This window comes from Hypanus sabinus, chromosome 10 (assembly GCF_030144855.1).
Source record: "Hypanus sabinus isolate sHypSab1 chromosome 10, sHypSab1.hap1, whole genome shotgun sequence".
Taxonomy (NCBI): Eukaryota; Metazoa; Chordata; class Chondrichthyes; order Myliobatiformes; family Dasyatidae; genus Hypanus; species Hypanus sabinus.
In genome coordinates this window covers 158496352-158511578 of record NC_082715.1, presented here as the reverse complement: position 1 = coordinate 158511578, position 15227 = coordinate 158496352, and the positions used below count along the sequence as shown (strand labels likewise).

The following is a 15227-nucleotide window of genomic DNA, read 5'->3' as shown; positions in this document are numbered from 1 at the left end:
TGCTTGGGTTTTACTCCCTGTATACACGGCACAGACACGACCCGTCCTTAACCATGGAGCCTGGCTGGGTTTTACTCCCTGTATACACGGCCCGGACACGACCCGTCCTTCACCATGGAGCCTGCTTGGGTTTTACTCCCTATATACACGGCTCAGACACGACCCGTCCTTCACCATGGAGCCTGCTTGGGTTTTACTCCCTGTATACACGGCCCAGACACGACCCGTCCTTCACCATGGAGCCTGCTTGGGTTTTGCTCCCTGTATACACGGCCCAGACACGACCCGTCCTTCACCATGAAGCCTGGCTGGGTTTTACTCCCTATATACACGGCCCAGACATGACCCGTCCCTCACCATGGAGCCTGCTTGGCTTTTACTCCCTGTATACACGGCCCAGACACGACCCGTCCTTCACCATGAAGCCTGGCTGGGTTTTACTCCCTGTATACACGGCCCAGACACGACCCGTCCCTCACCATGGAGCCTCCTTGGGTTTTACTCCCTGTATACACGGCACAGACACGACCCGTCCCTCACCACGGATCCTGCTTGGGTTTTACTCCCTGTATACACAGCCCAGACACGACCCGTCCCTCACCATGGAGCCTGCTTGGGTTTTACTCCCTATATACACGGCCCAGACACGACCCGTCCTTCACCATGGGGCCTGCTTGGGTTTTACTCCCTATATACACGGCCCAGACACGACCCGTCCTTCACCATGGAGCCTGCTTGGGTTTTACTCCCTGTATACACGGCCCAGACACGACCCGTCCCTCACCATGGAGCCTGATTGGGTTTTACTCCCTATATACACGGCCCAGACACGACCCGTCCCTCACCATGGGGCCTGATTGGGTTTTACTCCCTACATACACGGCCCAGACACGACCCGTCCTTCACCATGGGGCCTGCTTGGGTTTTACTCCCTGTATACACGGCCCAGACACGACCCGTCCTTCACCATGGGGCCTGCTTGGGTTTTACTCCCTACATACACGGCCCAGACACGTCCCGTCCTTCACCATGGAGCCTGCTTGGCTTTTATTCCCTGTATACACGGCCCAGACACGACCCGTCCCTCATCATGGGGCCTGCTTGGGCTTTACTCCCTATATACACGGCCCAGACACGACCCGTCCCTCACCATGGAGCCTGCTTGGGTTTTACTCCCTGTATACACGGCCCAGACACGACCCGTCCCTCACCATGGAGCCTGCTTGGGTTTTACTCCCTGTGTACACGGCCCAGACACGACCCGTCCTTCACCATGGAGCCTGCTTGGGTTTTACTCCCTATATACACGGCCCAGACATGACCCGTCCTTCACGATGGAGCCTGGCTAGGTTTTACTCCCTGTATACGCCGCCCAGACACGACCCGTCCTTCACCATGGAGCCTGCTTGGGTTTTACTCCCTATATACACGGCCCAGACACGACCCGTCCTTCACCATGGAGCCTGCTTGGGTTTTACTCCCTATATACACGGCCCAGACACGACCCGTCCTTCACCATGGATCCTGGCTGGGTTTTACTCCCTATATACACGGCCCAGACACGACCCGTCCTTCACCATGGATCCTGGCTGGGTTTTACTCCCTATATACACGGCCCAGACACGACCCGTCCTTCACCATGGATCCTGGCTGGGTTTTACTCCCTATATACACGGCCCAGACACGACCCGTCCTTCACCATGGATCCTGGCTGGGTTTTACTCCCTATATACACGGCCCAGACACGACCCGTCCTTCACCATGGAGCCTGCTTGGGTTTTACTCCCTATATACACGGCCCAGACACGACCCGTCCTTCACCATGGAGCCTGCTTGGGTTTTACTCCCTATATACACGGCCCAGACACGACCCGTCCTTCACCATGGATCCTGGCTGGGTTTTACTCCCTATATACACGGCCCAGACACGACCCGTCCTTCACCATGGAGCCTGCTTGGGTTTTACTCCCTATATACACGGCCCAGACACGACCCGTCCGTCACCATGGAGCCTGCTTGGGTTTTACTCCCTGTATACACGGCCCAGACACGACCCGTCCCTCACCATGGAGCCTGCTTGGGTTTTACTCCCTGTATACACGGCCCAGACACGACCCGTCCCTCACCATGGAGCCTGCTTGGGTTTTACTCCCTATATACACGGCCCAGACACGACCCGTCCTTCACCATGGGGCCTGCTTGGGTTTTACTCCCTATATACACGGCCCAGACACGACCCGTCCTTCACCATGGAGCCTGCTTGGGTTTTACTCCCTGTATACACGGCCCAGACACGACCCGTCCCTCACCATGGAGCCTGATTGGGTTTTACTCCCTATATACACGGCCCAGACACGACCCGTCCCTCACCATGGGGCCTGATTGGGTTTTACTCCCTACATACACGGCCCAGACACGACCCGTCCTTCACCATGGGGCCTGCTTGGGTTTTACTCCCTGTATACACGGCCCAGACACGACCCGTCCTTCACCATGGGGCCTGCTTGGGTTTTACTCCCTACATACACGGCCCAGACACGTCCCGTCCTTCACCATGGAGCCTGCTTGGCTTTTATTCCCTGTATACACGGCCCAGACACGACCCGTCCCTCATCATGGGGCCTGCTTGGGCTTTACTCCCTATATACACGGCCCAGACACGACCCGTCCCTCACCATGGAGCCTGCTTGGGTTTTACTCCCTGTATACACGGCCCAGACACGACCCGTCCCTCACCATGGAGCCTGCTTGGGTTTTACTCCCTGTGTACACGGCCCAGACACGACCCGTCCTTCACCATGGAGCCTGCTTGGGTTTTACTCCCTATATACACGGCCCAGACATGACCCGTCCTTCACGATGGAGCCTGGCTAGGTTTTACTCCCTGTATACGCCGCCCAGACACGACCCGTCCTTCACCATGGAGCCTGCTTGGGTTTTACTCCCTATATACACGGCCCAGACACGACCCGTCCTTCACCATGGAGCCTGCTTGGGTTTTACTCCCTATATACACGGCCCAGACACGACCCGTCCTTCACCATGGATCCTGGCTGGGTTTTACTCCCTATATACACGGCCCAGACACGACCCGTCCTTCACCATGGATCCTGGCTGGGTTTTACTCCCTATATACACGGCCCAGACACGACCCGTCCTTCACCATGGATCCTGGCTGGGTTTTACTCCCTATATACACGGCCCAGACACGACCCGTCCTTCACCATGGATCCTGGCTGGGTTTTACTCCCTATATACACGGCCCAGACACGACCCGTCCTTCACCATGGAGCCTGCTTGGGTTTTACTCCCTATATACACGGCCCAGACACGACCCGTCCTTCACCATGGAGCCTGCTTGGGTTTTACTCCCTATATACACGGCCCAGACACGACCCGTCCTTCACCATGGATCCTGGCTGGGTTTTACTCCCTATATACACGGCCCAGACACGACCCGTCCTTCACCATGGAGCCTGGCTGAAGACGGGCAGTACAGCTGTGCCATTGCTTTCTTTCAGGCTCCCATTACCTGCCACTCCCAAGGATGTGCTGCAGTTAGGTTAAAGTTTGCCCCAGTGGAGGAGCAGGTGGCAGAGTAATCAGGGAGTTTACAGGAAAATAGGAAACTGCATGATTGGCAAAGCCTGGAGTCAAACACCCTCAGTTAAGGAAATCAAAAATAAGAATACAGACCATAAAAATACATCAGAGTACACTCTTCGGTTCACTCCAAGGTCAGTTTAACCCTTGCTTTCTAGCGCTGCATTTTCTATCATCCATGTGCCTATCCAAGAATTTCATAAATGTCCCTGATGTGCCTCTCTCCCGCGCCCCCCCCCCCCCGTACAGACATTCCACACACCCACCACAGTGAGCATGACCCCTGGAGAGTGATATTCCCAACTACCGCTCTGAAAAAAACAAGCACCAACCTCTTAAAGTCGTCCAGGGGGCTGCCAGGGTGGGACTGAGCAGAGGGCGAAGCCTGCTCCTGTTTGATGCTGCTAGAAAACCAGTGCAGATGTTTGATCAGAAGCCGCACCATTAGCACGTGCTCCTCTGAAGGGGTAAATGGTTCCTAGCAAACACAAGACAGCATGTTAAAGAGTGGCCAGAATAACACGGGAACATGATGAGGATAGGCCGATCTCCTCACCCACCATTCAGATATGGATGATCTGCCACTGTCACTTCTCATCACTATCCCCATCGCAGAAACTCCTTGACCTACTTCATGAGCTCCTTGCCCTCCGTGTGAACAAACTTCTCCTGATGCCAGTCCTAACAACCAGTCCCTTCATCCAAGACTGCGACCCCCTGAATCTAGAAGCGTTCACTAAAGAAAGCATCAGGCCTCCCTCCAGGAACTCTGTGACAATACCATGGTTACCTAAAGTGTACAGAGTGTAGGCCTACTTTGTCCAATCTCACTTTATGTACCAAACTTAAACAAGTATCTTGGTAAATCCACATTATATCCAATCTATCAGACACATTCTACAACATTCTAGCATACACCAAAACAGCGAGACTGGTCTCACTAAAGCTCTACATAATTTCAACAAGAGGTTTTCACTCCTGCACTTAATATCTCTTAAACTAAAGGCCAAGGTACCATTTGTTCCTGTTCTGAGTCTTGTGTACAACCACCTTTGGCCATTAACAATACTCAACCTGTCATAACTGTAACAAGCAATACACTGCTTTCTTGCCCAAACAGGAGAAAATCTGCAGATGCTGGAAATCCAAGCAACACACACCAAATGCTGGAGGAACTCAGCAGGCCAGGCAGCGTCTGAGGAACACAGTACAGTCGACGCTTTGGACCGAGACCCTTCATCGGGGCTGGAAAAGAAGAGTGAATGTGGGGGGGGGGGGGGGGGGGTGAGGAAGAAAATAAAGCTGATGGGTGAAACCGGGAGGGGAGGAGTGAAGTAAGGAGCTGGGAAGTTGATTGGTGAAAGAGATACAGGGCTGGAGAAGGGGGAGCCTGACAGGAGAGGACAGAAGGCCACGGAAAAGGGGAAGGAGCACCAGAGGGAGGAGATATGGCGAGAGGGAGATGGGGAATGGTGAAGGAGAGGGTCAGGGAGGGACACTGCTGGAAGTCTGAGAAATCGATGTTCACGCGTCATCATTTTGAAGGCAAAGTGAGTGTGGCCTTCTCGCAATACCTGCACCTCCATCTCCTCCCTCACTACCATTCTGGACCCTCCAGGCAAGGCGCGCTTCACCTGTGAGTGTGCTGGGGTCATACACTGTGTCCCATGCGGCCTCCTGTGTATTTGGTGAGACCCGATGTGGACTGGGAGATCACTTTACCAAGCACCCAAGCTCTGAGTGCCAGAAAGAACGGGATCTCCCAGTAGCCACCCAGTTTAGTTCCACTTCCCACTCCTGTTCCGACATGCCAGTCCATGGTCTCCTCTGCTGTTGTGACGAGGCCACACTCGTGTTGGAGGAACACCACCTTATATTCCAACCTGATGGCATGAACAACGATTTCGTGAACTTCCGGTAATGGCCCACCACCCCTCGCCGTCCCCACTCTCCTCGTTTCCTTGCCAATCCCTCTGGTCCTCCTTTTTTCATCCATGCCATCTGTCCTCTCCTATCAGACTCCCCCCTTCTCCAGCCCTGTGTCTCTTTCAGCAATCAGCTTCCCAGCTCTTACTTCGCCCCCTTTCACCCACGTGTTCTTACTCTGACTTATCGTTTCTCTCCAGTCCTGAAGAAGGGTCTCGGCCCCACATTACAACTGTTTTACCTTTCCCATAGCTGCCGAGTTCCTCCAGCATTCTGTGTGCTACTCTGCGTTCTTCGTTCTGCGCACTATTCTGATTAGCAGCCGAACAGGATCTCCCTGAGCTGTTAATGAATGTTACCTGGCACAGGATGGATAGAGTCATTACCCTTCTACAGTAAAGACACAAAAAACATTCTAACAAATGTCAATTCACCTCTGAAATTATTGAAAATAAAACAAAAATCACAAGACATGAAACATGAAGACAGGAAGCCCGGGTTTAGTCTTGGATGGACGATGGATCACATTGGCATTGATTCAGAGCAAATGTCACATCCCCACTAAATGCAGAGTAGTTTAGACATTGCCGATGGAACTACCAAAGCCAGCTTTTTCCCTTTCAGAACTCCAGAAGATGCACCATGTTTTGTACACAACTAGGCGGACATAGATCTCACCCTCAGGGATCGAGGGGGAACACACAGGAGCAGTTAAATTAAAAATACAGGATTTTCAAATTTTCCAGGTCCTTCCTTGATACATACAGCCTGTGATCAGAACCATCTAAGACAGATACCGGGCTGAAACACACAGCAGAATGCCAGACACCACAAAGCCACATGGTAAACAGGTTAACCCAATACACAGGCAATTTAAAGCCGAAACATTATCAAAGATTGATGTGAAACAGTAGTTGGCAAGTCTCAAAATCTTATTGCTGAATAGATGGAAACAAAGAAATCCTTGGGTTTGACTGAGATGTGCCAGCCCGTTCCCTATACCTTCATCTCACTCAATCATCTCCAATGTATTGTTTCATAGCAGCAGCCAAATCTTCCTGAAATTATTTTATATCCTATTGTTCTGCAGGCCTGTGTCAATACAAGATGGATCGATCACTGTTTGTTAAACTGTACCTTGCTACTTTCTGGAGTCACTTCATCTCTGTATCCACATCTTTTCTTAATACAGGTTCCATTCTCCACACATTAGACACATTTAACAGAAGTATTTTAAAACCTCAGGACATTGCACCTTTTCCCAGCCAATTAAAAGTTTTGTAAATGACTTAAAGGCCTGGCACCAACTTGTACAGCGGCATTGATCGAGAGACTGTGATTGTCCTGCACTCCTCTGTTCATCAATGTTACTTGGTGAGACTTCTCAAACCTGGCCGCGGCCAGGTACGCAGCCGAGCCTCCGGCCGATGGTCCAGTTCTCCGTTGGGAATCTCCGCTCAGGATTCACATGGTTAGGGATGCCAGTTAACGTGATGCTATTCCAGCTTGGGGGCATCCTAGAATCCAGAGTTCCGTTCTGGCGGCATCTATGTGCGTTCTGCCCGTGAGCCACGTGGGATTGTTCCAGATACTAGATTCCTCCCTGTCCGAAAACGTGCTGGTTAATTGGTCAATGTACATTGTCCTGTGAGAAAGCCAGTGTTAAATAAGTGGGTCACTGAGCAGTGTGATCGATCATTGGGCTTGTTCCAGGCTGCACTTCCAAATAAAAAGGAGGTGCACAGTAGGGTTAGGCAGCGAGGAGCAAATGGGGTACCTGGGGAATACAAGAAATGCAAGAGAGAACTTCAGGAAAGCATGAGGTTGTTCTCGCAGACAAGGTGAAGGAGAATCCCAAGGGCTTCTACAGATTCACTAAGAGCAAAAAGAGATAACTGGTTGGTATGATCATCTGTACAGAACCCAACAAAATGGGGGAGATCCCAAATTGAGTACTTGCATCTGTATTTACTTGGGAGAGGGACAGAGTCTATTGAAGTGAGGCAGAACAGTAGAGAGGTCATGGACCGGATATGGATTACAGAAGTGCAGGTGCTTACTGTCTTCAGACAAATTAGGGTGGAGAAATCCCCTGGCCTGACAGGTCGTTTCCCCGGACCTTGAGAGTCTAGTTCAGAAATTGCAGATCCCCTAGCAGAGATGATTAGCCAAAGGTGAGGTGCTGGAGGACTGGAGAACAGGTAATGTTCCATTGTTTAAAAAAGGCTCTAAAAATATGTCGGGGAATTACAGGTCCATGAGTCTGACATCAGTAATGAGTTAATTACTGAAGGTATTCTGAGGGACAGGATACAAGAATCTGGGTGGACAGAGCCTGAATCGGGGAAGTCAACATGGTAGGTAGGTAGGTCATGGTGTGTGGTAGGTCACGTTTAACCAATCTTAAGGGACTTGACGAGGTTACAAAGAAAATTGTTGAAGAAACCCAGTGAATGCAGTCCATGTGGTCTTCATCAAGGTTCTGCAAAGGAACTTTCAGCACGGTGCTATTACGATTCGGGCACGAGTTCAATTTCGGTGTCCTCTCAAAGTGAGTTTATCCATTCCTTCCTGTGTGCGTGCGTGGGTCGCCTATTCAGTGCATCGCTGGGTCGCAGAGCTCAAAGAGCCTATTCCATGCTCTAAATAAAACGGGTCAGTCACTTGGCATTCAGGATTTGATACTGACCTTACGGGAGTAGCAGATGGTTGCCTCAGCTACTGCAGTGCCACAGGGATTGGTGCTGAGTCCTTCGTTATTTATCATCCAGTTCGCTGATATAGATGACAATGTGTAAACGGGATCAGCAAATTTGTCGATTACACCAAAATTTGGGATGTAGTGGACAGTGAGGATCTGGACCTGCTGGAAAAACGGGCTGAAAATGGCGGATGGGACTTAATGCAGACAAGTGTGGGCAAAGGAGAGGGAGAGGGTAGGAAGGCTTCAGCGATAAAGGGTCGGGGCGAGGTAGGTTATCTGTTTAGAATACAGACAGAAAGTATGTGTGTGAGGCCGATTTTCTGTGCTCGGTGTCAGATGTGGGAAGATCTGGAGTCCCCCAGCTTCCCCGGACGGCCACATCTGCACCCGGTGTGTCGAGCTGCAGCTCCTTAGGGACTGTGTTAGGGAGCTGGAGATGCAGCTCGATGACCTTCCTCTGGTCAGGGAGAGTGAGGAGGTGATAGAGAGGAGTTATAGGCCAGTAGTCACACCGGGGACTCAGGAGACAAATAACTGGGTCACAGTCAGGACAGGGAAGAGCAAGAAACAGATGCTAGAGAGTACACCAGTGGCTGTCCCCCTTAACAATAGGTACTCCTGTTTGAGTACTGTTGGGGGGCGCGACGGCCTACCTGGGGGAAGAGTCCGGCCCTGTGGCTCAGAAAGGTAAGGAAAGGAAGAGGAAGGCAGTAGTGATAGGGGACTCTATAGTCAGGGGGTCAGACAGGTGATTCTGTGGACGCAGGAAAGAAGCACAGACGGTAGTTTGCCTCCCAGGTGCCAGGGTCCGGAATGTTTTTGATCGCGTCCACGATATCCTGCAGTGGGAGGGAGAACAGCCAGAGGTCGTGGTACATATTGGTACCAACGACATAGGTAGGAAAAGGGAGGAGGTCCTGAAAACAGGCTACAGGGGTTTAGGAAGGAAGTTGAGAAGTAGGACATCAAAGGTCGGAATCTCAGGTTTACTGCCTGTGCCACGTGACAGTGAGTATAGGAATAGAGTGAGGTGGAGGATGAATGCATGGCTGAGGGATTGGAGCAGGGGGCAGGGATTCAGATTTCTGGATCATTGGTGCCTTATTTGGGGCAGGTGTGACCTGTACAAAAAGGACGGGTTCCACTTAAATCCCAGGGGGACCAAAATCCTGGCGGGAAGGTTTGCTAAGGCTATTGGGGAGAGTTTAAACTAGAATTGCTGGGGGGTGGGAACTGAACTGAAGAGACTGGGGAAGAGGAGGTTGGCTCACAAATAGAGAAAGTTTGGAAACAGTGTGAAAGGGAGGATAGGCTGGTGATAGAGAAGGGACACACTCAGACTGATGGTTTGAGATGGGTCTGTTTTAATGTGAGCAGTATTACAAATAAAGCCGATGAGCTTGGAGCGTGGATCAGCACTTGGAGCTATGATGATGTGGCCATTACAGAGACTTGGATGGTGCAGGGGCAGGAATGGCTGCTTCAAATGCCAGGTTTTAGATGTTTCAGAAAGGACAGGGAGGAAGGCAAAAGAGGCACTGTTGATCAGAGATAGTGTCACGGCTGCAGAAAAGGAGGAAGACATGGAGGGATTGTCTATAGAGTCTCTGTGGGTAGAGGTCAGGAACAGGAAGGGGTCAATAATTCTACCGGGTTAAGTCTTCATTCCCTGGAGTGCAGCAGATTGACGGGAGATTTGATAGAGGGGTGTGGATTGTGCAAATGCAAACAGGCTATTTCCAGTGAAGTTGGGTGAAGGTCATGGGTTAAGGGTGAAAGGTGCATTAAGGGGAACATGACAGGGAACTTCACTCAGAGGATGATGTCTGTGGTACAAGCTGCCAGCTGAAGTGGTGCATGTGGGTTTTATTTCAACATTTAAAATAAATTTGGCTAATAGGAGGGGTACAAAGTGGAAGTCAATAGGACCAGGTATGATGTCCCAACATGGTATTGATGGGCCAAAGGGCGTGTTTCTGTGTTCTGGTACAATTCATACTGCAGATTGATGACACTTGGGGGTGTCCGACAATGCCAGCTGCATTGCATTGCTTATTTGCCCAGTAATCCATTCTCTTTGACATGCCCACATTTCCTGGGCCAGCTAATCTCCAAACACATCTTCAGGGTGTGTGAGGAAACTGAAGCACTCAGATAAAGCCCATCAGGATGTGCAAACTCACATGAGCTGCCCAGGTCAGGATGGAGAGTGGGTTGTTGGAGCCCACAGTCCTGCGGGTCAGCACGGACCAAAGGGTGCTTGTCCTGCTCTACGACTGGTCTCCAGCTATGTAAAACCCTCATAATCCAGTCGCCCGACCGGTTCTCACGTCACAGGAGATACACCGGCACTAGGCGACCGGCTTTCTCAGCCTGTCACTGATCTGGGTTTTACCATGTGGCTGACAAGAGCAAAGCGAGACAGCATAAATGAAAGTAAAACGGTACTTGGTAGGTGTGGAAGGTGCCGTGGCCAGGCAGTGGTGACGCAGTGTTGTACTGAGTGCTGCAGATACCCAGGCGGTACTGTAGCACCTCCAACTGGGGGTTAGCATCCAAGAACAAGACAACACGGGGAGAAAGCATTAATCCAGAGAGAAAAAAAATCATAAAGACAGCAAATCCAGTATTAAACATACAGTAGACAGTTTCAATATGCAGCTAATCAGATTTAACCCTTGCACTACCAAACAGCATCTCAGTTCAGTGAAGCCACGTCTACGAGCCCCGAGTTTAGGTATTGATTGTAATCACCAAGCTCTGTAGAGGGAGGCAAACTCTTCGGTTACTACACCAAGTGAAACACTGTAGACTACGCTAGAATAAAGGCTGAAGTGTCCTTTGACTGCTGTGCCGAATCCGTTTTGGTCTCAGAGGCACTAACCAGAATTGGGGCAACCCTTGTGAACTAAAGCCACCTATAAGTAATTCACGTGGCTCAGGCGTGACTGCAGAGCCAGTACAAGCACTCAGACAGGTACAGCTTTAGCTCTCCGATAAACCCAAAATCCTGATACGCTCCAGGAAACATTTTAAATATCTGAAGCACGTCGCCTGGTCTGGCTCAACACGGATGGTTAGGGTTAGCATGTAATTTTGCGGGCAGTGGGAAAATCATCCCTCGTGTTTCTTGATGTTATTACTGAGGATTCAGTGCCATTTGACCCTGCAACTTTGACCTGTTATGAAGGTGGTCAGCAGTGGGACACAGCGGTGATGGAACCTGGGATCATGGGTTGTTTCAACATCAGACGGTTGATCAGCCCAGCTTGTGTTTTCCCAATGGACAAAGATAATGAAAGGCATCTCGCACAAAACCCTTCATCAAGACTGGAGGAAATAAAAGATGAGGCTGGGACGTGGAAATGGACGAATGAAAGTCTGGCAGCCCATGTGACACAAAGACCAATGTCAGTGGAGGGAATGTTCGACCGGAGCAGGCGTCTGAGAGCACTAACCCGACAATGTACCCACTGGACCCGTTGTGATGCAAAGTTTACTTTGTACCTACCCTGGGAAGGCCTGCTATGGGTATTTCCAGCATGGCTGTCTATCCTGAGAAACTGTAGCCTCCAGAGTTCGATTCAGAAGCTTGGTCACATGGCTTGTGGCACTGAAACCTGATGGTAGTTAAAGGGTTAAACCTTCCCCCCTCCCAGTGAGACAGCACACAGCACATAGTTCTGTGCTTTCAACTACATGTACTGTCGCTGGCTTTCTATTCCACAAACTACTCTGGTTTCACAGCTGTAGGTTTGAGGAACTTTGATAGTGTCCCATTGAACTAAAAAACCTCAAACAATTGCATCACCTGCCTTACAAATCTTGAACTGTGTATGAGGAGAATATTTTGAGAATTTACTATGAAGGAGACACCATACAGTCTCAATATATAGAGTAAACCTCCTCCCACAGAGCAAAATTCTTAATAATATTAATTAAACTGAACGACAACACTCTATAATAGGCTACACTGTTAACCCTTTTGAGTACTGAAGGATAATCAGTTTTATGTTCCTGCAATAATCTCAAAGTCCATGAATGAGTGTGCACAGATTCCTCAGCAGACCAATGGGTAATACTCAATGCAGACGCCTGAGCTACCATCACAGCCGGCTCACAGCAGAGGCTGCAGAGGCTGCGAGGCAGAGACCCGACTCTGCCAATTATGGCAATTAAGCAGTTTCTCAAATACTGATGTGTCCCTCATCCTCAAACGGGTTAACACTGGTTAGTTGCTCCAATAAAGGGAATACCTGTGGCCCTGGCTTGCAATGCCACGATTGCATAAGGCAGTCAATCAGAGCGGAGACGATGAAGGTGATGAGGAGAAAGAAAAAAATAAAAATAATGTCGAGGAGTAAGGCACATGCACCCAAGCATCAACATGACATGCAAAGCTGAAGCAGAGCTCTAAAGTCCGGCCAGAATACCTTCTGAGATCATGGAACTCCACCCAACCCCGTCTGTACATTCACACCATGGACACTCTGGCTCGTAAGCAGTGGAAACCCCATCAAGACCAGTATAGCCAACCATTTGTTAAGTGCTTAATACCTCCATCCCTGGCCCAGGACTCTGAATGGGCCATCAACTTTCATCATCTGAAGCCAGTCCGCGTTTGCTCTGACAGCGGGTCGCTCCCAGTCTGAGCTTTCTGGCAGAGGCCAGCAGGTCTTTATCCAGCATTTAGCAACGTTCACCTTCCCACCAATCCTGACCAGATTTCCAGTTGCTGCTGCTGAACAGCATCCCCACAGCATGAACACAAAGTACACGGCAGATGCTGTGGTCAAATCAACACGTACAAACAAGCTGGATGAACTCAGCAGGTCGGGCAGCATCCGTTGACTGCTCATTTCAACGGAGTCCTGACGAAGGGTCTCGGCCCGAAACGTTGACTGCTCATTTCAACGGATGCTGCCCGACCTGCTGGGTTCATCCAGCGTGTTTGTACAACCCCATGGTGTGATGCTAGTACTTCCAGCATGTATGGCCTGGCTGATGCACAGTATTAGAATTAGCGTTGAGGACCCAACGTTCCACTTTGTTCTCATCCAACCAAAAGACCTTCAACATCTTTACAGTATCTTCCAGGTGTTGCTTTGCAAAGACTTTACAGGCAAGGATATGCCGTTTTCAAAGCAGTACTTGTGGCGTAAACGTAATGCTGCACGCCAGCCAGGCTGCAGCCCGTTCTACCAGAGCAATCACAGAGTGGGGAGGATGTTTGCCTCTCAGCAGGGCAATGACTGAAAGTACTCTACCACAGCAATCACAGAGTGGGGAGGATGTTCGCCTCTCAGCAGGGCAATGACTGAAAGTACTCTACCACAGCAATCATGGAGTGGCTTCAAATGAAGAAAATCAATGTCCTTGAGTGGCTCAGTGACCTGCCCGTAACCTGATCGAACATCACTGGCAGGACCTCAGGACCACCACTCCCCAACTGGTCTGGCAGGACCTCAGGACCACCACTCCCCAACTAGTCTGGCAGGACCTCAGGACCACCACTCCCCAACTGGTCTGGCAGGACCTCAGGACCACCACTCCCCAACTAGTCTGGCAGGACCTCAGGACCACCACTCCCCAACTGGTCTGGCAGGACCTCAGGACCACCACTCCCCAACTCGTCTGGCAGGACCTCAGGACCACCACTCCCCAACTAGTCTGTCAGGACCACCACTCCCCAACTAGTCTGTCAGGACCTCAGGACCACCACTCCCCAACTGGTCTGGCAGGACCTCAGGACCACCACTCCCCAACTAGTCTGGCAGGACCTCAGGACCACCACTCCCCAACTAGTCTGTCAGGACCACCACTCCCCAACTAGTCTGTCAGGACCTCAGGACCACCACTCCCCAACTGGTCTGGCAGGACCTCAGGACCACCACTCCCCAACTCGTCTGGCAGGACCTCAGGACCACCACTCCCCAACTAGTCTGTCAGGACCACCACTCCCCAACTAGTCTGTCAGGACCTCAGGACCACCACTCCCCAACTAGTCTGGCAGGACCTCAGGACCACCACTCCCCAACTAGTCTGGCAGGACCTCAGGACCACCACTCCCCAACTAGTCTGTCAGGACCTCAGGACCACCACTCCCCAACTAGTCTGGCAGGACCTCAGGACCACCACTCCCCAACTAGACTGGCAGGACCTCAGGACCACCACTCCCCAACTAGTCTGTCAGGACCTCAGGACCACCACTCCCCAACTGGTCTGGCAGGACCTCAGGACCACCACTCCACAACTAGTCTGTCAGGACCTCAGGACCACCACTCCCCAACTCGTCTGGCAGGACCCCAGGACCACCACTCCCCAACTCGTCTGGCAGGACCTCAGGACCACCACTCCCCAACTAGTCTGTCAGGACCACCACTCCCCAACTAGTCTGTCAGGACCTCAGGACCACCACTCCCCAACTTGTCTGGCAGGACCTCAGGACCACCACTCCCCAATTAGTCTGGCAGGACCTCAGGACCACCACTCCCCAACTCGTCTGGCAGGACCTCAGGACCACCACTCCCCAACTCGTCTGGCAGGACCTCAGGACCACCACTCCCCAACTAGACTGGCAGGACCTCAGGACCACCACTCCCCAACTGGTCTGGCAGGACCTCAGGACCACCACTCCCCAACCCGTCTGGCAGGACCTCAGGACCACCACTCCCCAACTAGTCTGTCAGGACCTCAGGACCACCACTCCCCAACTCATCTGGCAGGACCTCAGGACCACCACTCCACAACTCGTCTGGCAGGACCTCAGGACCACCACTCCCCAACTCGTCTGGCAGGACCTCAGGACCACCACTCCCCAACTCGTCTGGCAGGACCTCAGGACCACCACTCCCCAACTCGTCTGGCAGGACCTCAGGACCACCACTCCCCAACTAGACTGGCAGGACCTCAGGACCACCACTCCCCAACCCGTCTGGCAGGACCTCAGGACCACCACTCCCCAACTCGTCTGGCAGGACCTCAGGACCACCAC

The 15227-nt window shown here is 51.6% G+C and overlaps 1 protein-coding gene across 1 annotated transcript in view; it reads right to left on the bottom strand.

Annotated features, from left to right (window-relative positions):
* Window positions 1-15227, bottom strand: part of smpd4 (sphingomyelin phosphodiesterase 4) — a 187076-nt gene that overhangs the window by 93714 nt on the left and 78135 nt on the right. The window contains exons 9-11 of the mRNA XM_059983506.1: window positions 12490-12501; window positions 10682-10774; window positions 3936-4081 (exon numbers count right to left, since the gene is read on the bottom strand). Of these exons, the coding sequence (XP_059839489.1) occupies window positions 3936-4081; window positions 10682-10774; window positions 12490-12501 (251 nt within the window). The remainder of the gene's footprint in view (window positions 1-3935; window positions 4082-10681; window positions 10775-12489; window positions 12502-15227) is intronic.